General features: G+C 34.7%; 2 protein-coding genes across 2 annotated transcripts; both read left to right on the forward strand.

Annotated features, from left to right (window-relative positions):
- The first annotated feature begins 610 nt into the window (after positions 1-610).
- LOC124233990 (olfactory receptor 5F1-like) lies at positions 611-1,555 on the forward strand. Its single transcript, XM_046651255.1, has one exon. It carries the CDS (start codon positions 611-613, stop codon positions 1,553-1,555), a length of 945 nt encoding a protein of 314 aa, XP_046507211.1.
- A 1,117-nt stretch (positions 1,556-2,672) lies between these two features.
- Positions 2,673-23,397, forward strand: LOC124233982 (olfactory receptor 10AG1-like). Its single transcript, XM_046651254.1, is given in 2 exon segments — positions 2,673-2,853; positions 22,412-23,397. Coding segments are annotated over 2 exon segments (1,167 nt in total).
- Positions 23,398-24,085: the final 688 nt, after the last annotated feature.

The raw sequence follows: 24,085 nt of genomic DNA on the forward strand, positions 1-24,085 counted from the left end.
AAAAGAAGAAGATTGGCAAAAGTTGTTAGCTCAGGCGCCACTCTTAAAAAATAAATCACTCTTAAGAATATGATGGATGTCAAAATATTGGTTATTTGAAACGGTCACTAGTTTTGCTGCTTGGGGTACAGAAGAGTGATTTTGGGGAAGCAATACATGAATTTTGGAGTTGAAGAATATACAGAGTGGTCTTGAGAAGAAAAAAATACAATTGAGTTAAACTCACATACTTGTTAAGAGAATGGGAGAGACTTCGGCAAAGATATTTCTATCCTTTGCATTTTGCATGCGGGATGGTAGAGAAAGAATACAACAACATATGTTGCATTTGCAGGACCTGAAGTGAAATATTTGGACTTAGAGCAGTGATTTGAGAGATCTGCTACCTTGATCCAATACAGACAATTGCTTTTTCAATTCAAATGCTTATCCATTTGTCACCTAATCTTCCTCTTACTTTAGTCATTCTATTTAGTATGGTGTATTATCCTAGGCTGTTTTGTTTTCGATGTGTAAATAGCCTCATTAACATCTCTACTATTTCCTGTAAGCTTTGGAGAGGGAAATATTTACACACAGTGCAAGATTAAGCAGACTAAATCTGTAATAAATGATGAGAAAAAACTATACTTCACTGACTGAGTTCATCCTTTTGGGGTTAGCAGACAAGCTGGAGCTACAGATCAGCCTCTTTTTGCTCTTTTTTGTGATTTACACGCTTACAGTTTTGGGGAATGTTGGGATGATCCTCTTAATCAGGATTGACTCCCGACTTCACACACCCATGTATTTCTTCCTCGCTGGTCTGTCTTTTGTGGATGTTTGTTATTCATCCACCATCACCCCAAAGATGCTGGTTGATTTATTATCAGAGAAGAAAACCATTTCCTTCACTGGCTGCTTCCTGCAGATGTACTTCTTCATCACCTTGGCCACAACTGAATGCATCCTCTTTGGGTTAATGGCCTATGACCGTTACGTGGCCATATGCAACCCTCTACTTTACTCCTCGATCATGTCCAGGACAGTCTGCCTTAAAATGGCAGCAGGGGCTTTTACAGCAGGATTGTTGAACTCCATGGTTAACACGAGTTATGTAAGCAGCTTGCCATTCTGCAGTTCCAATGTCATTCACCACTTCTTCTGTGACAGCCCTCCACTTTTTAAGCTCTCATGTTCTGACACACAGCTGAATGAAAGTATCTTTTCCACTTTTGCTGGTGTGAATCTGATTGGAGCTCTGCTAGTCATCCTATCCTCCTGCTCCTACATTCTCTTCTCCATCTTTCGTATGCATTCAGGGGAAGGGAGACACAAAGCATTCTCCACGTGTGCCTCTCATCTGACAGCTATAATGCTGTTCTATTCCACCTCCATCTACACTTATCTGAGACCCAGTTCCAGCTACCTCCTGAACCAGGACAAAGTGGTTTCAGTGTTCTACACAGTAGTGATCTCCATGTTGAATCCTATGATCTATAGCCTCAGGAATAAGGAAGTAAAGAAGGCTATACAGAATATAATTACCAAGAAAAGAATTCCCTCATTTCTGTGATAGCTTGGTTAATTTTCCAAATTAAATAGAGTATTTGATGAACTGTCAAAGGCTGGTTCAAGCCTCCAGTTTTCATTAGAACATTTTTTTCTTTTCTCAGTAATCATGTCCTGTAATACTGAAGCACGTATCCAGTTAGGTATAAGGTAGATTACCAAACTTAAATAATACCATGGAACTTTCATCTAATTCTTCTGTATCTTTAGTGAGTTCTCAAAAAATTGTAATGAAATCTTAGGGAACAAATGGGGTTCGTTGTTTAGACACAAATGTCACAATATCACATGAAACTAGGTGTGTAGAACAGCTGCAATTGTCTATTTATTTTTTCTCATGCATTCTTTTCCACTATTTATAATTTTAAGACATTATATATCATATATGTCAAAAATGCTTTAAATTTAAAATAGACTTCCATTTTAACTTATTTAATTATCTCCTAGGGAGATACTTAAAGCAAATTTGAGGACTATAGATTTCATTGCAACTTAAACTCCCTATCTTTTATTTCCCTTATCCCTCACATGCATATATATTCTTTAGTAAGTGCAAGTTTGTGCAAAAGTGTGAATTCAAGAAAACTGCTATCAGATTAGAATGCATCAGTTACAGCAGCTCTCCTTCTATTCCCTTCACTTCTCCTCAAAAATTTCTAATTCTTCTCTCACTTTCACTCTTCCAGACTGACACATGCACACAAGGCAGCATGCACACACATTCAGTTGCTGCAATGAGTTCAACCAGTACATCGTTTCAAAAGATGTAGATTAATGTTCAATGGTTTAATACAAAACATGCTATTTACAATAGGCTCATAGATTTCCTGACCATAGAAATCTTCTATCAATTGACAATAAAATCAATTAAAATTAATCTTAACATTAAGGCTAAGCATCATTAATATGGAGGTAGACAGGGAGGTGGCTCAGTAGAGCTCTGGAAGAAACTGAGCGAGCCAGGGCTTGACAAGGAGACAGCCACACTTAGAGTTTTTGAAGGGTAATTCCACATGTCCCTTCCCTTACCCTTGCTGCTGAAGTTGCACCTGATAGAGCTGTGATGTTCAAATCACCTGAGATGTGGCATAGCTGACCTTATTGCCTGTCACAAAGAGGTCATGCAGATTCATCATCCAATGTTCTTAACAGTCCATGTAGGTGACCTTTGTCAGATGAATGTTCCTGAAAACATTGGTGTTGTATGTGCACCTGTGGGCCATATTCTCACCCCACAGATCCACAGCGGTTACCTGGCCCTGGAGGCTGTGCATCAAAATGATGAGGCAGTTCTCAGAGATGGTTTGCTCTTTCACTGAGTGGCTCACATACGTTCTTCTTCACCAGCTGGCTACTGCTCAGCAGGTTTCTTTCTGCTTTCAATGTCCTATGTATTTAATGGAATCATATATAGGACCAGGACCTTTCACAGGTAAATACTAATATTATATTCTTTCAATTAACTGCTTTAATTTCCAGTAAAACTTAGGAATACAAGCAATATTTAAGAGATGAATTCCATTTATTCTGAGATTTGGGCTTTTAGATATATCATATTTTGAGCCATATTCTCTGCTCTCTAATTCAGCTTGCCTAACATTTAATTAGTTTTATTTACAAAGTCTACAAATATTTCTAAATTTTGGAGCTATTATCACAAATTATGTTGCTTAATTTTTAATGTATTAAATATATGCTTCTTATGTACATTTTGATTATTTCTTGAACCCATCGTTAATGTAAAAGTATTTTTATCATATTTTCTTGCTTTTATTGTCTAATGAATTTATGTGAAAAATGTTTCAAATATTTTTTATTTTATTTAACTTAAATGCAATTTAAATTGCAAAAGCATTGAGACTTCTAATTATTATATTAAGTGTGATTTTTATCATTTACTTCTTTCTTTAGAATCTGACAATAATTATTAAACTCTCCTCTATGAATGTAACATTCTTTTTGCCTCTGCTATACTGTCTATATTGCTTTCTGTTTTCCTAATTTTCCCAGGCCTTTATTTCACTTGAATGTTTACTGTCATCATATTCCCCAAATGTAAACATATCAAGGGATATTTTGCCTTATTCAATGGTTTTTGATAATTTATTTCTTAAAATTAATGAAGGAAGTGTGAAATGTATGCCTTTAGACTGTTCTTTGGTCAATGTTTTCATTAGTGATTCCATAAGGCCAAATAGAGAATAGCTCAAAAAACCTGTGAGCATCACAAAATTGGAAAATAAGCAAACAAGTTGGAAGGAGTGAAAGAATCAATATTCAAGGATCACAGGGATTTATATAAACAACAAAAAAGAAAAAGATCATGTTATTAATGGATGGAGTCCTGCATTTAGGCAGAAAAAATGCATACAGATAATTTGATATTAATATACAAAAATAATTTTGGGTTTAATTTGTTAATTTAAACTAATATCGACAATGCAATTTTCATGAATCTATTAAAAACAGGAATTCATACATTTTGTAAACAATAGTTAGATAAAGGCTAGTGCTGAAATTAAGTGATAACCTCATTTAACTCATTTAACCCATTAACAGGTCAAATAAAATCGAAGATAGTGTGTTATTTCAAGGTCAGCACATTTCAAAGGACAGAGATAAGCAATATTATGCCAAGAATGTAATACCCAAATGGTTGGGTGTATGGGGGAAAAAATCAAATAAAAAGTAGTTAAATTGCTGTGAAAATATGTAATCTGTCTAAGAGGAATGTATGAAGAAGTTTATTGAAAATAGATAGCTTTAGTAAAACGTAGATTTATTGAAACAATTTCGAAACAAATAACTTTATTAAGAATATATAAAATGCATGTCAAATAGAATGCGTGGCATCAGAGTGTACAAATATGATCATTTGTTGCTAAACTTAGATATAATTTACTGCTTTGATTCAGAAAGTGATGTTCTATTTTTAAGACTCTCTTTAAATTTTGTGATTATAATCCCACTGTGAAAATGTTGTATATATCCATGTACCATTCCTACATGTCAGAAGAGTCTTTATGGTATTTCAGCCACTTAACAAAAAAATTACCCCCAGATTTGTTACTAAAGAAGGAGATGATGAACATTGACCAGTGAATTTCAAGGTTTTGCAAACAGGAGATCAGCTAGATGAAGATCTATGTCAAAAAATCTGAGTTTCTGAATTGGACTCCAAACCCTCAACCTCCTGAAATTGTATGATCATTTTACCCTTGTGTTGTATAACAAATAAAATTAAGAAAATATAATTTATTAGCTCAGTTTGTTTTGAGGGTATATCAGATTCATTAATATACTAGTAAGAGAAGCAGGAAGATAAAGAAAAGTTACAGACTTGTACAGAAAATGTAAATAGGTTTATTTAACTGAAAGACCGAATAAGCAGCATGCAAAGGTGAAATAAAAGTTGAGGTTTTGTTTTACAAATCATAAAATTATCATGCCTAAATCTTGTGTTACACAAGAAGACTGCATCAGAATCATCTCAAGTGCTCGGTTTGGTGAGAGCTAGTGAAAAGAAACAAACAATACACATAAAGAGAAAATAATAAAGATTATATATATATGGTTATAATGACATAGCTTTATCCTCCAATGGTAATGCCCAATAGAGACAATTAACACGGGCTCATAAAATAATGTAAACAGAGATCAGAAGCAAAGTGAGAAGTAACAGCTTCTATTTTTAAATAAGCCATTGCCAGTAATTTTCTTTTTCAAAATGTAAACAAAATTGTAAAATACACTATATTCCTTTTATTTAATTTTGATTTTTACCTTTAAAACTGCAGACATATTACATTTTTCCCTGAGAACAAGGCTGTGTAACTTCATATGAGACTTATATGAAGTAGCTATTTACTATTATCTGTTCACATGAACATAACATATTTGATGTGAAAAAAACAATGGGATTTTAAAGACACTGACATTCTACTGACACCCTTAATACTAAAGTTTGAGTCACTGAGAGAAGATTTTGTCCAAGAGGTTGTTTCCAGTATGCATCTCACTAACATCTTCTGATCTATCTTATCCTCAGTTTCACTTTCTCTTTTTGAGAGTATAGGCTGTGATTCCGCTGTCTTCATCTTCTTCGTCAATGACAGCATTGTCCATTTCAAGGATCTTTCTATCATGACTCAGTTCACTCCTTGCCTGGATTCAAATTGATTTCTGTTGTTGCATTGATTGATTTGTAAACAAAGTAATGAAAAAAATACCAGTACCAGCAACAATACATTTGCACAATGCTACATATTTTGAGAGCCCTGATTTGCTAAAACATTTTAAAAGAAACTGTGCATTAATTAGCATCCAACTACATTGAGCTCAATCACACACTAAACAAAATAAACACCATTATAGCTAAGTAATCTCTATTAAGAAGAGCAAAGTTGGAGACATCATACTTCCTGATTTCAAACTACATTGCAATCCTATAGTAAGCAAAATGGTTTAGTATTAGTATGCAAAATGACAGGTATACAAGGAACAGAATAAAGAGCCCGGAATTAAACCCACTCATATATGGTTAGCCTGTTTTCAACAAAGGCACCAAGAATACATGATAAGGAAAATCTCTTCAATAAATGGTGTTCAAAAAACTATATATGCACATGCAAAAGAATGAAATTGGATCCCTATCTTACATCATTACCAAAAATCAACTCAAATTAAAAACCAGCAGCTTGACAACAATGGTAACTGAAAACCAGCAGCCTGGAGACACTGGATTGTGTGGCCTGGGTTTGGAGCTCCTAAGGATGTCCCATCCTCACAGCAAATATTAATACATTCTATAAAACATAAGACAATTATAGGCTTTTATATTAGGTCACAATCCAACAAAAATACATTAATAGCAATGAACAATCCCACCTGCTTGGATATTACAAATTTATCAGAATAGCATGCCCAAAAGGAAAGTATAAATTGAGTACACAGGATAATGTAACATAAAAAAGAACACAACATACTGAAAGTGATGTAGTTGCTGCAAAAGTCATTAAAGAAGTTTATGTGCTGTTAATTTTTACCAACAAATAGATAAACTACATATAATTTTGCCTTAAATATTTAAACAGTATGAACACAAAACCATGTGAAAAGCAGCATAAATGAATTATAAAGAAAAAAACAGAAATGGATGGGATTTTTTAAGATTATAGATTTTTTATTACTCCATACACTTAAAGTTTGTTGATGGACATTGATTCTGTTGGAGACTTTTAAATGTTTCAAGAAGAGTTGATGCACCAGATAAACAGCACAAGAAGGGATTAGGCAAGCAGACTAAACCGTATATGCTCAAAACTTATCCAGCTCACATTTTCTGCTCCAGCCTCCTCATACCACTTCCATGTTACTACTCTGTGGTTATGTTCTCAATGATAATGTCATTGTTCATTGGTGCCACCTCACTGTGCAGAAGAGAGTAGGATGACCCTGACACTTCAGGGTTCAGAGGATGAGTTTCACAAATTATTTCATAAATACAGTTAATGTCAGCATCTAATTGTATGCCCATTTTCACTGAGGCTAGGGATGGGAGAGACATGTGATAGCTAGATTTCTAACCTCAAACTGCAAAAATAGAAAACAAATGCACCTAATCAAGATAGTGGGGTAGATTGCATAAGTAATAGGTTGCCTCACACACACCGAAGCTGCTAGATCCTGAATTCAGTATCTGTGTCCAGGGAATAAGTTGAAATGAGAACTCATATTCCTTATATCATTTCTGCTACCGTATGAACATCTGCTTAATTCTCCTCTATGTCCCTGATGAGTTCTACCTTTCCTTCAATCAATATGAAGGGAGATATTTCCGACAATTCTCAAGTTTAAAAAATTGTAATTACAAACAGAAGAATGATTTTCATTTGGTTCTTATTCAAACATTTGGGGGAAATGGTTCTAGATTAACCATTTGGTAGAACATTCATTGTTGAACCAATTAACTGTGGCCAGGTATATGCACTCATGTAGTATATAATGACCATGTGAAATGTAAGGGATAAGAGCAAAGAAAGTTCTTAGACAATTCATGGGGGGGGGTTAGAAAACTATGTATCTGTACTAATTAGGATAAACTAAGATGAAAAATAGGAAACTTCTATGATTCTTAGACCTTGGGCCTTAAAGAAGGATAATCTAGGACAGGATGCCAGGTTTAGTGTGAGGCTCAACTCTACACAATTATTCAGGAAGGAGTGACTCACATTTTACTCTGGGGACTTCCATGGTTGCTGTGGTCATTCCCTGGCCAGCCAGCCAAAGAAGAGTGAAATGGAATTCCATAAGATGTCCTCTTGAGCAAGTAAGTCTGCGCACATTGTTTCCTTTCCTATTTCATTTCAAAGAACTAAGTCACATGGTCATGCAAGCTGCAGGAGCGACTGGAAACACATCCCAGCTACTATAGGGAAAATAAAGAGAAATGAAGGAGAATTGAACTTGGTAGATGCATATCAGTGTCTAGCTTTGGACACAGTACAATCATGAGGACCAAATAGAGCCAGCAGAGAGAATTATGGGGGAAAATGGCATGATTAAATTTTCTTTGTAGACAAATATTTTCCTTAAATTAAGAAACAGAAGATTGATGAAAGTGAAATAATCCTCAAATAATGAATAGTTTTTAAAAGATATTTCAGTTTGAAAAGATTACAAGGATAAGAAGTAAGGAAGTCCCCATGAAAATAGAGAGAAATGAGTGGAATTAATTGATATTTAGAAGATAGAATCAGTATAATTTGATGACTGACTAGCAAATGTGGATAAAAGACATGAAGAATGATAGTTATGTCATATTTTCTAATACAGCTGATTTTATGTGTGGTAAAATTGAAAATCAAAACAGAAGAAAGTGTTTGGGCATAACCTCTATGCAAATCCTGTGACCACTTCTCACAATATACTTCAATCCTGATCCTGGTCACTATCATCTCCCACATAGATGACTGCAATCACCTCCTAACCGTTTTCCCTGTGAAACTCTTCTTCACACTTAAGTATATTGTTTTTTTATTTCTTACCACCTTTCTGACATTTTACTCACTGCTAACAATCGAAGAGATCACAATATATGATTTGTGATGTTGGAAGACTAAATCATATAGGTGTAAATTATTCAGTCCCTAAAAAGCTTCAGAATATTCTATGTAGATGGTTCCATACTTGGAAATACCCTGGAATCAACGAGTTTATCAAAGGAAATTCAAATTATGGAATAAAACTTAAAACATACTATAATATGGGTCAAAACAGAAGTTATATCAGAGGGATAAGAGTTATATTGGAGCATTAAATTAGAAATATTTAATTTCAACTGCAGGAATAATGGGCCACTTTTCCCAGGATGTGATATACAACCTCAGTCTAAAAGATGAACAGGAGTTTCACAGTCAGATATTGTGATGAATCTACAAGGTACAAACTTTTCTGTACCTTCTGAAGTGTATTAGATATCAACTGGTATAGTTAGATACTTATTGAATACTTCAATAAACAGAGAAAAGATGAATGCATGAATTATTTTACATAGCTTACCAAAGATTCATAGCAATAATAAAAATTCACTCTATCTTCTCTCTCCTATTAGTTTTAAGCCCTTATAATCTTATTTTCCCATCTTCACCTTCTCGATGTAGAAAACTTTGAAACTCAGTGTGCTATATCCTCTTGTCCAAATTGTAGCTGAAAAGAAATGCCATCTGTGGCATGAGCAGATGGCCTTAATACATAAAACTTCTAGATGATGTATGAAATCTAGATAATTTCCAAGTTACATTCTTTGAGGTTAAGAAGTGATGTTTTAATAATTTCAAATTTAGTAACCTCAGATTTCATACATATATATAGCCAACTTTAAGACTGCTAATATCATATACCACTTTTCTCAGTAGGAGAATTGCTCTGCTTTCCAAAGATGGACAGGATGGGGAGAGATGTAGGGAGGAGTGACCAGGAGGCTAGTTTTTCATGTTCCATACAGAGAGAAGCTTCAGTGCAGCACTAATCCAACCAGAGACAGCCTTGGTTATTTTCTAAATTACCACCTGATCAACAGATTATTGAGTTTAAAAATGCAACATTTCATGGAGAGAAGATGCCCCCAGAATGTAGAAGGGTCTATTTCCTACTAAGTTGCACTGACTGATTTAAGTATGAGCTTAGAGGAAAAATAAGAATGGCTCAATTTGTTACTAAAATAAATCAAGCCAGAAATTTATATAAAACTATATTCTTTAGAATAAAGCAACACATTGGTTTCTCCATAACATAAAAATGTAAGCATTAATTATTTTCTCTGCTTATTTTACTGTAGTGTATTTTTAAAACTCAAAAATTGAAAGAAATCAAAGAAAACACTTTCTTCTTATCAGATTCCTTTATGAGATAAATCTTCTCAGCTTGAAATATGCAGACTGTAAATATAAGTAATCAGTCCTTCATTTTTATAACAGTAAATGAGCTATAAAATCACCTTGCTGTTGTGAAGTTTTATATTTTTAGTTTTATTGATATTAGTCCAAATATTAAATTCAATATAATATTTCCTATTGAAGGTTCTATGAAGCCCATTGAGTTTTGATTAAGAATATGGACTCTGGCATTCCACAGCTGAGTTTGTAGTTAGCAAGATTACACACTAGCTTCTTGACATTGGGCACATTCCTTAACCTCCCTAGGCCTTGGCTTTTTATGCAAAATGTGAATATCAACAGTTCTTACTTCATTCAGAATGCAACAAATGAGATAATACAGGTAAAGTCATTAACAGAGTGGTTAGTACATAGTAAGTTTCAAAAATATCAGCAATAACAAAATAGTTTCAAATAATCAGACATCTCTACTCTTCACAGCTAGGGTACTTTCTGCTAACAGGAAAAAATTGAAGAGGAAGAACTGATGTTCTATGTAAGAACTGTCAAAGTACCATTAATTGTTCATGGAAAGAGTAGATCAAGTTATGAAAAGAGAATAATCAAACAAAGTTATCTCTGGGGGTGCTTTCATATCTTAAATAGGATTTGAGTTAAACTTTTAAATTTAATTTTGCTTATATTTCTATAATAAAGTCTACTTCTATGTGCTCAAAATATAAGATACTGCACAAATCAGAGAAAAAAACTAAAAATAAAATCCCGCTAAATTACAGTGGTTTTTCATTAGGTACTGTGCTGGTTTGTTTCCACCCAGCATAGAATAGTTCACTAATATTTAACTCAATATTTCTGCCAAAACACTACCATGTACATTGTCTCCTCTTTCTTCTAGCTTGCAAAAAGACTACTTCAGTGCAGGATAAAAGATGAGCAAGGATCAAGAAGAAAGAAAAAATATATGTTAAAATAATGATTAATAAAATAAATGATAATGATCATAATAACAATGCTTAATGGAAGTTCAACTGCTTACTTCAAGTCAAATTGTTAATATAGATGATACAATTTACTCCTCAAAACAACTCCCTGAGCTACATATTGTTATTGCTGTGTATATTTTCAAATGAGTAAAATTAAACTCTGATAATTTAAATAAGGTTATATTACCCAAATAAATCTAATTTCCATTTAAATCACTTAGTGTCAAGTTGTTTTTCAGTGAGTACTTAAATCTAGTTAAATTAAGCATGATTGCTGAGTCTAGTGGCAAATCATTCATGCAATTACCCATCTGGATATATTTATAAATCTTTCATATAAGTACTGGACTATCTATTGGAATACAAAACTGAATAAGGACATGAAAGCATTTTTTTCCTGGAATATGTTTTATTCTCTTTTCTTAAAAGTAATTCTGTAATACCTTGAGATCTGACAAAGTCTCAGCAGAACATATCACCTCCTTAAGAAATTGTCTGATGCTCCCATAACATCTTGCAATTCTTTCTACACTCTGCTTATTGTAGGATAACACCTGACTTAACTGTCTGGCTTCACCAATAGTCCATAAACTCTATAAGAACAGAAGCTCAGCTCAAATGTAACATAAGGATTATAGGTATTCCCATTTTCCCTCTCCATTCCCAAAGCCATTAGCCTTTATTAGATTCTCATTGTTTTTAATCTATGATAATGAACTAAACTCTGAATTGCTCACTTTGCCTCTAAACACTCTACCTTATAATTCATCCACTAATTGAAGGCTCTGGACCCCTGCTTCAATTCTTAGTCTGTGTAGAACATCCTGTCTTTATTTTATAAAAATATTTCATTATAATATTATTGATATTGCTTATACAAGTTCATTCTTAGGAAACATGACTTAACTACAGATTCAGTCCAACCCCAATCAGAATCCCAATGACATTCTTCACAGGAATAGAGCAAAGAATCCAAAAATTTATATGGAACAACCAAAAAACTCTAATAGCAAAAGCAATGCTGAGAGAGAGAGAAAAAAAAAAACCACAAAGCTGGAGGCATCACAATCCCTGACTTCAAAACATACTGCAAAGCTATAGTAGTCAAAACAGCATGGTACTGGCAAAAAAGTGGACACCCAGATCTCTGGAACAGAATTTAAAGCCCAGAAATAAAACCACACATCTATGGATAGCTAATCTTTAACAGAGGAGCTAAGACCATACGATAGAGAAAGGAAAGTCTCTTCAATAAATGGTGTTGGGAACACTGGACAGCCATATGAAAAAGAATGAAAGTAGACTATTATCTTTTGCTATACACAAAAATTAACTTAAAATGGATTAAAGACTTGAAGGTAAGATGTGAAACCATAAAACTCCTAGAAGAAAATATAGGCAGTACACACTTTGACACTAGTCTTTGAAATATCTTTTTGAATATTATATGTACTCAGGCAAGAGAAACAAAAGAAAAAACAAAAAAAATGGGAACTTATCAAACTAAAGATCTTCTGCAAGGCAAAGGAAACCATGAACAAAATGAAAAGACAGGCATCAACCAGGAGAAAATATTTGCAAATCATATATCTGACAAGGTGTTAATCATTAATCATCAGGGAAATGCAAATAAAAACTACAATAGGATAGAGACCAGCTCCATGGCTGAGTGATTAAGTTTGCGTGCTCCGCTGTGGCAGCAAGGGGTTTCACTGGTTCAGATCCTGGGCACAGACATGGCACCACTCATCAGGCCATGTTGAGGGTGCATCCCACATAGCACAAGCAGAAGGACCTACAACGAGAATATACAGCTGTGTCCTGGGGGGCTTTGAGGATAAGAAGAACGGGTGTGGAAAGATTGGCAACAGTTGTTAGCTCAGGTGCCAATCTTTAAAAACAAAAAACTAGAATGGGATGTCACTTTAAACCTGTTAGAATGGCTATAATTACCAAGACAAAAAACAACAAACATTGGAGAGGATGTGGAGCAAAGGGAACCCTCCCAAACTGCTGGTAGGAATGCAAACTGGTGCAGCCACTATGGAAAACAGTATGGAGATCTTGCAAAAAATTAAAAATAGAAATATCATATGACCAAGCTATCCCACTACTGGGTATTTATCCAAAGAACAGGAAATTAACAACACAGAGAGGCTTACATACCTTTATGTTCATTGCAGTGTTATTTACAATTGCCAAGACAATGAAGCAACCCAAGTGTCCATCAACTGATGAATGGATAAAGAAGATGGAGTATATATAAAAAATGGAATACTACTCAGCCATAAAAAGATAAAATCATCCCATTTCCAACAACATGGATGGACGTTGAGGGTATTATGTTAGGTGAAATAAGACAGAGAAAAACAAACACCATATAATTTCATTCATATGTGAAAGATAAACAAACTCATGGACAATGAGAACAGATTAGGCGCTACCAGGGGGGAAGAGTGTTGGCAAGTTGGCATAAGGAGTAAAGGGACGCATATATATGATGACTGACAGATAATAATGTAGAACTGAAATTTCACAATGATATAAACTTTTATGACATTAATAAAAAACAGTCTATATTTTGTATTCTCAAAAAGAGAAATGATCCAGGTATGTGAGATAATAGAGATAAATGATAAAAATGAGATAATGTCTGAGAAAGCAGTTCCGTAATATTTAGCAGAAAATATATATATTTAGTAATGTCAGATTTCCTATACTTTTCCCACTTAGCTAAAGACTTCATAATGTTCCCTAGAATCTCAGGGCTACTCTGCCTTGGCTTCCTATATGTCTTCAGACATGCCTGATAGGGGATTTATAATCACGTATTTGAATAAGTTACTTTTTATGGTACTTTTAAGTGGGGATTAGTAAAACAAGAAAATCATTTAAAAAAGGAGTGGAACTTAAAATGTCTTGTAATCTGGAAAATGTTTTTGCATTTGTGTCATTTCTAGCAAAGTTATAATAAAAATATAATCTACTCGATATCTACATAATAAATCAAGAAACCTATAACTAGAAACTAGAAAATGGAATAGAGAATTTATTGTATTGAAAAAAGATCACTACAGTATGTTTTGAATTAAAATAGTGTAAAGAGTAAGGAATATATTTGGTGAAATATCTTTATGGAAAGATAATATAAACTCACTCTCTAAAATAAAAAATATGAAAACAGCAATGCAGGCCAAGTAAATAATATTTCCAGTAATGCTGAAGCACTAATACCAGAATAAGCCTCTCACCATAAACAAAGATAAAAGAGGACAAATTTTATGAGAAAACTCTACTCAGGCATTATACATAAGACAAAATGATTGTGATGCCTGAGATAGAGATATTATTTTTCTATTGTTGTATAACAAATTACCAAAAACTTACAGCTTAAACACACACACACACACTTACAAACATTTATTATCTCACAGTTTCTGTGGGTCAATGGTAGTCTAGGCATTAATTAGCCTGATCCTATGCATAGAGTCACACAAGATTTCAATCAATGTGTTAGCCAGGGATGCAATCTTATCTGAGGCTTGGCTGGGGAAGGATTCAGTTTTACTGGCAGATTTCAAGTCCTTGCAGTTGTAAGACTCAGTATTTTATTTCTTGCTAGCAATTGTCTAGAGGGAAGCCTCAGCTCCTAGAGTTTCCTTTCTGATCCTCAGCTCATATGCCTCTCAATATAGGCAGCCGTCAATATGAAAGTTTGCTTCTTAAAACCAGCATGGACAATAGTGTCTCCTAGCAAGATGAGCATTATGATCTCATGTAATGAACTCAGGTGCACATAATTGCACACATCCTCTTATCCTTTCTATATGCTTAGATTATTAGCAAATCACAGAACTACTTATATCCAATTGCATGGCATTCCCCAAAGGTACAGCTATCAGGAGGAAGTGACCATGGGGGCTGCCTTAAGAGTCTCTCCACCACAGAAAGGAAATCTGCAATGTTAATGCTATGTTCACGCTGGCTATATGCCTCGGGACAATTTTCTGATCAAAGTACAGATAAACTGGAACCAAAGAAGAGCATATATGTGCCACTGAGCTGAGGAGGCAGAGATCAGCATTCAAGGCAACTAAAAAGGCTATGATCTGCCTATAGGGCATAAAAGGTGAGAGAGAACATCTTTGGAAGAACGATGGGATACACATATGCTGGGGAAGGTTACAGAAGGCTTTTAAGAAAGTGACTGCTATGTGGTTGGGGAAGGAATTGAGATACTAAAGATAACATAGCTCAGAAACACTGTAAGTATATTCTAACCAGAACTATTAACACCAATAGCTTCTGGAGCAGCCATCTGAGTCGTCAGATGTGTTAGGGTTGTGGAATAAGACCTTTTCCCTAAAGTAAGATCTTTAGCTTTCTCAAGACCCACTGTAGAAAAAAAGAAACCTAAGCCTCAACAACATCTGTAGGGAAGACAGAATTTGGATGTCAACTTCCCCAAGTTAATTGGATCTGGGAAACACCATGGGCTTTTGACAACTTTATGGTAACAAAACATAAAACTCAGACTTTAGAAGTCAAAATGATCATCCAGTAACAATAGCTTTTTATAAAAATTAATGATCTTCATTGGAAGATACCAGAATCCAGTCTGTACAGTGAATTACTGACAATTTAAAATATACAGCAAAAATTAGAGGGACAATAAAAACTCAGGATAACTAAACCATAAACAAGAAAAAAAGAATCAGCTGAAAATGACCCCAAGTATCTAAGATGATGGAGTTAGCCGACTTTAAACATCTCTTATAAGCATAGCCAAGGACTTAAAAAATATGACTAAACAGAAAATTGAGTAAACAGAGAATTTCATCAGCGAAATAAAAACTCTAAAAAAGAACCAAATTAAAATTTTAGAATGAAACAGCAAATGAGAGGAAATGAAATGTAAGTGAAAAGTAAGTGAAATGAAAATTGCTGTGATTAGATTTATAGCAATTTGGAGATGTTCAAAAAATATCAGTGAAATTTATTTCAAATTAATGGAAATTATACAACCCCCCAAAATATTTTAAAAACTGATTGGAGGAGCCAGCCTGATTGCATAGAGGTTAAGTTTGTGTGCTCTTCTTCAGCAGCCCTGGGTTTGTGGGTTTGGATCCCTGGAATAGACTTACACACCACTCATCAAGCCAAGCTGTTGCAGCACCTACATAAAAAACAGAGGAAGATTAGCACTGATGTTAGCTCAGGGAGAAACTTCCTTAAGCAAAAAGAGGAGGATTGGCTAAAGATGTTAGCTCAGGGACAATCTTCTTCACCAAAGGAAAAAAAAGATTAGAGCGTGTCGACGAAAATAATCCATAACAAATCTATAAATGAAAATTTGGGTGAGTTTATTCTGAGCTTAAATCTGAGGATTATAACCCGGTAGAGTCTTTCCACAAAGGAACAGAGCACTCCAAAGAAGTGGGGGTATACAGGGTGGTTATATACCCTCAAAGAGTATGTTTCACATATGATTGAAATGTCCCTTTTACAATAGTCATGAGGCTGCTCTGTCAGCACAGAAATTGATGGAAACAGCAGATAGGCCTGCTGTCTCAGTGAACCCCACAGGGTGGCAGGTCTGTTGCCTCGAGTTGGGTGGTCACAGATGGGCGCTGCAATCAGTTCCCAGCCTAAAGAAAGATGCTTAATCTTTAAGGAGATGCCAACATTGGGAGGGGGAGGGAAGTTGCACCTTTATCTCAAAATGTCTAAGCAGATATACAATGCATGCTCAATGGCCACAGTGAGGCCCTTTTGGAAAAACAAAGTAAGGCCAAATTAGGTTTATACCAAATGGCTTCCTTATATACTCCAATATATCCTATTGCTTGCCATTTTTATTTGTCAAGCCTCAAGGACAGGTGGAATAATATCAGATTGTCTAAAATATATATAACTGCAAGACGACTCTATTTGAATCAAAAGAAAATCAATCTTTATACATCATGTTGACACAACTATTTAAAACTAAAATAATGATAGAGTTAGTTGCAATTTATCGTATACATACAAGTAAAATAGATCATATCAGGAATACAAAGAATGAAAATTGATGAAAGGGAATTATACTGTTATAAGATTATCACATTTGTGGAGTCTGAGTTGGGAGGGAAGTGGGTAGTGTGAAACAGGAAGGATGAGGTGGAATGTGAAAAGTAGAAGAATCATTTCTAAAGGAGAAAGATTAAAATGGGACACTTTTCACCCTAGGTCAACTTTGGCAAGGTTAAAGATGCATATTTTTAATTCTTAGCCCAGAAACAATCACTGAAATGATAAAAAGTGGCACGTATAAAAAGGCAGGGGGAGAAATAAAATGTAAAAAAAGAAAATAATTTAAGCCCAAAATTGGAAGAAACAAACAGCAGCAAAAAAAAAAAAAAGAAAAAAGTGGAAAGAAATAGAAAATAACAGGACATCATAATGACATTATAAATACTTATGGACTAAGTAGTCCAATTAAAAGGTAGATATTAAGACACAAAAGCAGAACACAGATATATGCTGTCAAAATTAGCTGCAGTTTAAATAAACAGACATAAATAAGGTAGAAAGTAAAAGAAATGAAAAAGTTACATATTCTACACATAACAAATCCTTAAATATTTTTGAATGTGCAAAGATGAAGAAAAGAAAAAAATGAAAGAAGAAGGAATAAGAAAAAATAAACATACAGTAGATTATCAGGAAATGATCATGGAGCTGTGTATGTATAGAACATAAAGTAGATATCCATCAAAAATAAAATCAGAAGCACAGATGACTGTCACAGGAAACTGTTGAAAGCAGAAACTGGTGTATAAATAGCACTGAAATGGCATAAAAAGCATCAGGCAGTTGCATGCACTACATATAGTATATAGTCCTGGGTATTATTGGGGAAGTGGAAGAATTCCACCCCACCTTTTCCTTAAGGTTCTTATGGCTGGTCAAACAATTAAAAAGGCAGGTTACCTGGAGAAAATCAAAGATTAATAGCATGTATTCATAGGAGAAACTCAGGAGAAAGTGAATAGCTCATCCAACCAGCCGAGGATGCCTGTTTAAGTATCTTTAGATAAAGACAAGGAGGATTTTGCGGGTAGTGATTTGGGGCTTCAAATGGCAGGAAGGCAACTCACATGGAAATGAAAAAGCCAATGTTTGGTAAATAGAACTTTGATAAGAGTGGGCTTAGCGAGGATCCTCCCAGTCTAGCAGATACCCAGAATTATCTATAGTGATGGCCTGTCCTGGGAACAGGTCTTTATTTTAAATTTCTTTTAGGCAGTTAGTGGGGAAAGGTCAAATGTTCTTCCTGAGTCTTCTGAGCCTTTATTTTCTTCAGCTTGAAATAATACACACAACAGTGTGGCGCATCTTGGGGTTGCCTGCCCTGAACCCCATCGGTATCACTGGGAATTGGTTCCAGGACCTCTGTGGATACTAAAATCTGCGGATGCTCAAGGCCCTTATTTAAAGTAGTATTTGGATAGAATATATGCATACTTTCCCATATGATTTAAATCATCAGTAAATTACTTCTACTACCTAATACAGTGTAAATGCTATGTAAATAGTTGTTATAGTGTGTTGTTGGGGATAATGACAAGAAAAAAGTATGTACCTGTTCAGTGCAGATGCAACTATGGTAACCCTTTCCATTGGCAGTTGAATCCTGGAATTCAGAAACAAGGATGCAGAGGGCCGACTGTATCTTGTTTCACTACTTCATTCATATGCACACATTGCTTCAGTTGGTAATAAGAGTATTTCTCAAATTCAGCAATGAGACTTTTGTCAGAATTTCTCCCCCTGATGGAGTGTTTTCCATGGAAAATAAAAAAAAAGAAAATGTGTCTTCTCTTTTCTGGCCATGGGAGGCTTGTGTCAAGTCCAGAAATTCTCACTATGTGTAGGGTGGGCTTTTAGGTATTCTTTTCCTCTGAAAAACATGTGACTTGAGTCTCCTGGCCAAAACTCAGTGTTTTACACAATCAGTTAGTCATAAGTTTCCCATTGTCACCTGCTATCTGTTCAGTGCTGGCATTGAAACCAGTGAGGATGGCAGGAGCACATTATCTAGAGTCAGAAAACACAAATATCTTGTTCTGACTATTAGTGTCTAATTTTGCCTCCCTGGCAGTGGGTTTTTGGGGTGCTTTGTCAGAGCCAGTAGAGGTCAGAGATCAGGAAGTGTCTATCTTCTCCAAAAACACATGTAGTGAAAGAATAGAGAGCGACTATAACCTCCTGAGTAAGGAAAAATGTTGAAGCCCAAAGTGGGAAGAAATATTCTCCTGATAGAGTGATGAGCAAAGTCTCTCACCTGTTAACAACTCTGTTGCAGAAACAATACCAAATTGATATGGAAACAAGTCTTAGTCAACAGTAAAGCAGGAAATTGGGGCTGGAAACATTAGGTTCATGCTTGAAGTGGTGCTCCCCATGAAGTGTATGGAGGAGCCTTGAAATTGAGAAAGGTTAAATTATTAAATGTTACAATAAGAAAGAGGGACTTCTAATTTTTAAAAAATTTGTACTAATAATATTTGTTCTTTTGTTAAATACTTTTTTTTTTTGAGGAAGATTAGCCCTGAGCTAACATCTGGCGCCAATCCTCCTCATTTTGCTGAAGAAGACTGGCCTTGAGCTAACGTCCACTCCCATTTTCCTCTACCTTATATGTGGGGTGCCTGCCACAGCATGTCCTGACAAGTGGTGCATAGGTCCACACCTGGGATCTGAACTGGTAAACCCCGGGCCACCAATGCGGAACACAGGAACTCAACTGCTGTGCCACTGAGATGGGCCAGATAATATTTATTCTCAATCTTTGTTTATAGAGTTCATTAACGAGCCTGGTTTTTCTGTTCAGGGGCTTCCACAGTGTCTGAGAGAAAAATCATAACTTGAAGAAAGTAACCTTAGTTTTTGTAATACAGAATGGCCTTTGTCTTCATAAAATTTACCCCACACCCACAAATGTCTACTTCTTCTACAAAGCAAACCAGTACTGCTTAAAGATGAGAAAATAAGTAGAACATGTCTAGGTGATGTTAACCATGCATGATTTGCTGAAAAGTTTTCTTCAGAGGAACCATAGAAAATAAAATAAGACAAGTAAGAAATCAGTAGGTAATGAATTTGAACAGTTTCCTGCAGGTAGCATCAGACAATTAAGAATACTTCTTCTTCTAGGACATCTGTGCACTCTGACTGTATTTGGGTGTCAACGAAAATAATCCATACAATCTATAAATGAAAATTTGGGTGAGTTTATTCTGAGCTAAAATGTGAGGACCATGGCATAGGGCCTTTCTTCCAGAAGGAAGAAAGGGCACCAAAGAAGAGGGGTGAACAGAGTGGTTATATACCCCCAAACAGGATATTTCACATAGGATTGAAATGTCCCTTTTACAATAGTCGCGAGACTGCTCTGTCAGCACAGCGATTGATGGACACAGCAGGTAGGTCTGCTGTCTCAGTGAACACAGCAGGGTGGCTAGCCTGTTGTCTCTAACTCAAACTCGGTGGTCACTTGTGAGTGGGGTGGTCAAAGTCCAGTGCAGCAATCAGTTCCTAGCCTAAGGAAAGATGCTTATCCCTAAGGAAATGCCAATGTGGGGGGAAGTTGCACCTTTTATCTTAAGGGCATTTGTTCTTGCCATAGTAAATGTTTAAAGCAGATATACAATGCATGCTCAATGGCCACAGTCAGGCCCTTTTGGAAAAAACAAAGTCAGGCCGAGTTAGGTTTACACCAAATGGCTTCCTTATATACTCCAATATATCCTATTGCTTGCCATTTCTATTTGGCATGGGAAATGAAGAGTGCATGAAATTATATTCCATAGAGAGGCTGCAGGAAAGTCTGGTCTACTTTAGAAGAATTGTTTGAAAAAACACACCAAATTAACTGCAAACAAGAACATTTAAAAAGCAGTTTAGATGTAAACAGGCAAATGAGGTATTCCCACAGGCAAGAAGTGATTATTTCATCTGTAAGGAGCACTTGCTCTTTAAAAAGCAAGATAAGAAAGATCTTGTTTAAAAATGGTAGAGATCCTAAACAATTTAGCATTTTTTAAAAAGTCGTGAATGAGAAAGTAGCAACTTTACATCAGTTGTAAAAGGTAAATATGAACTTTTGATATGTTGGTATTCTAATTCAATTCAAGACTTTTTTAAATTTCAGAATCAAGATTCAATAAATAATAAACAATTAAAATCATGATATGATACATGTTGGTAAAAAATGCATTCATTAAGATAGTACCTGTAGATGTCTGACTTTCTGAATTAAAAAGTTAAATAGCTTGTTTGAAGCGTTTGAAGTATATAAATTCCTGTTTTTTCTAATATTAACAATTACAATAGTGTTAATTATTCATTTTAAGTAATAATCTATTAAGAAAACTATCATCAAAGAATGATGTATTATATTCAAATTAATTAAGCATAGTTTGCTATACTGATAATAAAGTAAATGTTGCCATTATAAATAAAAGAATGTCTATAAGAAAGACTCTCCTTTTATTAGGGAATCTCCTGCCATTGGGGAAAACATGAAGCATGTATTTTTCCCAAATTATAATTTTCTGGAAAAGAATATTTGGCTCAACTTTTTTGTCCTATATCCTATTATTATTTTTGTTACCCAGTCAAATCAGATCATAAATATGACAGGAGTTGGACATAATATCTGACTACATTTGTGGATCGTTTTATATACTGATTTTACTTTTCCCTAGGAAACTTAATTTCGGCTCAAAATAAAGCAATATGACCAAATATTACTAGGTTTGAAAATAGTTAAATGCCAAAAAGTTGTTTTTTAAGCAATAAAATCAACAAATTAGAATGAGAATTACTGGAACCTTATGACTTTGAAAATTAAATATTTGACTTTTATATTCTCATTGCATTTTTAATTACCTTCTCTCAATTCATATGAAATAACCAATTCTAATAATAATTTCTACTTTTAATTTAATTCAGAATCGTATATGGAGTAATACATTGGGGAGAGAATTGTGCTATTTCTTTACAGAATGGATCATGGGATGTAATATCAAGGATAGAAAAGACATAAATACAAATAGTCAGTGGGACATTGTGTTAGATCTCACAGGTCAGATATTATATTATGGACTAGATTTATTGGGAAAATTTCTTGGAATTTTGATCAATTGATAATTAATTGAGTTGGGGTTTTGACCAGAGTAGGTCATCTGCATTCTCCTTTCTTGCACTGCAAGGTTAAGTAAAAATATCTAGCTTTATGTATCTTATTGGTATAATTAGAATGCAAATCTAAGATTATAAATCATTTAAGCACTTTGTTTATTAATTTTTTTTTCTGCAGATGAGTTCATAGCTGTGGGTTTCTCATCAAATCTCCCAGAACTACAGAATACAAGTGTCAGAAAATATTTGAGAAATTATAAACACCAAAGTCCATACTCCAATTCAATTAAAAAGATGAAAATGCAGCAAAAAATGTAAGTCCACAGAGAGAAAATAATTTGAAAATTACAGAAACAAATTTCACTGTAATGATGGAATTTGTTCTCTTGGGCTTTTCTGACATTCCCAAATTCCACTGGTTACTTTTTGGGATATTCTTAGTCATCTACATGATTATCTTGTTGGGAAATGGGATCATAATTCTAATAACAAGAGTAGATTCCATTCTTCAGACCCCCATGTATTTTTAGTTCAGCAATTTTTCCTTCCTAGAAATCTGTTATGTTTCTGTCACAATTCCCAGAATGCTCATGGACCTTTGGACACAGAAAGGAAATATTTCTTTATTTGCCTGTGCTACACAAATGTGCTTCTTCCTTATACTAGGAGGCACTGAGTGTTTCCTTCTGGCCCTGATGGCCTATGATCACTATGTGGCCATTTGTAACCCTCTGCACTACCCTCTTGTCATGAACCACAAGGTCTGTGTGCAGCTGGTGGTTGCCTCCTGGATCAATGGAGTTCCAGTTGGAATAGGGCACACATGCCAGATTTTCTCTCTACCTTTTTGTGGTTCTAACCAAATCAACCACTTCTTCTGTGACATACCCCCATCACTGAAGCTGGCTTGTGGAGACATTTTTGTGAATGAGATGTTCATCTACATATTTGCTGTATTGTTTGTCACTGTTCCCTTTATGTTGATACTTAGGTCCTATAGCAGAATTATCTCCACCATCTTGAAATTGCCATCAAGCACGGGACAGACCAAAGCATTTTCAACTTGTTCTTCCCATCTCATAGTTGTAGTTTTATTTTATGGATCAGCCACTCTCACCTATTTAAAACCTAAATCTAATCAGTATGAAGGAACGGACAAACTGCTCTCTCTTTTCTATACCATTTTGACCCTAATGTTTAATCCTTTGATATACAGTCTGAGGAACAAAGATGTTAGAAAGGCACTGAGAAAATTTCTTGTCAAATTATCAGCCTTGTGAGACATTAGAACTAGCAAAAATTATTGTTATATATATTTAATTTGTGTGTAGATTTAACTGAAATCTAATTTTGACTATTGTCTTAAATTTTTAAATAAACGATTGCTGTAATTTCTTTTAGTAGACCCGTATGTTGTCAGAGCTTTGCCAATTGTGTTCATTTATTTATCAGTTTTATGTTGAAAGATCAGTTTCTTCTTCACTGTAACTAAAAAATAGAGATGTCTCTAAACAAGATGATATGATATATAGTATGCTCTATAATTGAAATCATGCCATTTTTCCATTCTTTCACCAATGCCTTTCTAGACACTATCTTAACATTCTCCATTAAAGAAACAAAACATCCTTAGGTGATACAGTCATTACTAAATGATTTCCTCATAGAAATAAAAGCTAAATGTGTAAGGATATATTATAAGAAGGACTAATGCAAATAATAAATGAGTAATATAACGTTTACTGAAGCACTATTTTTCTAAGCAATAAAAACTGGACAAATGTGTGCTTATATTGAGAAATATTATAATAAATATGGTGCATAAATATAATAGACACTTATGGAGTCATTAAAAAGACCATCTTACAGTTATGTGATAATGGCCCCCAGTCAGTCACTTCTCTCTTGTGTCCATGCCTTTTTGTCACCCCTTGCACCTTGACTCTTGATTTAGCCATCTGATTGTCT

This window comes from Equus quagga, unplaced genomic scaffold, assembly GCF_021613505.1.
Source record: "Equus quagga isolate Etosha38 unplaced genomic scaffold, UCLA_HA_Equagga_1.0 599_RagTag, whole genome shotgun sequence".
NCBI classification, from domain to species: Eukaryota; Metazoa; Chordata; class Mammalia; order Perissodactyla; family Equidae; genus Equus; species Equus quagga.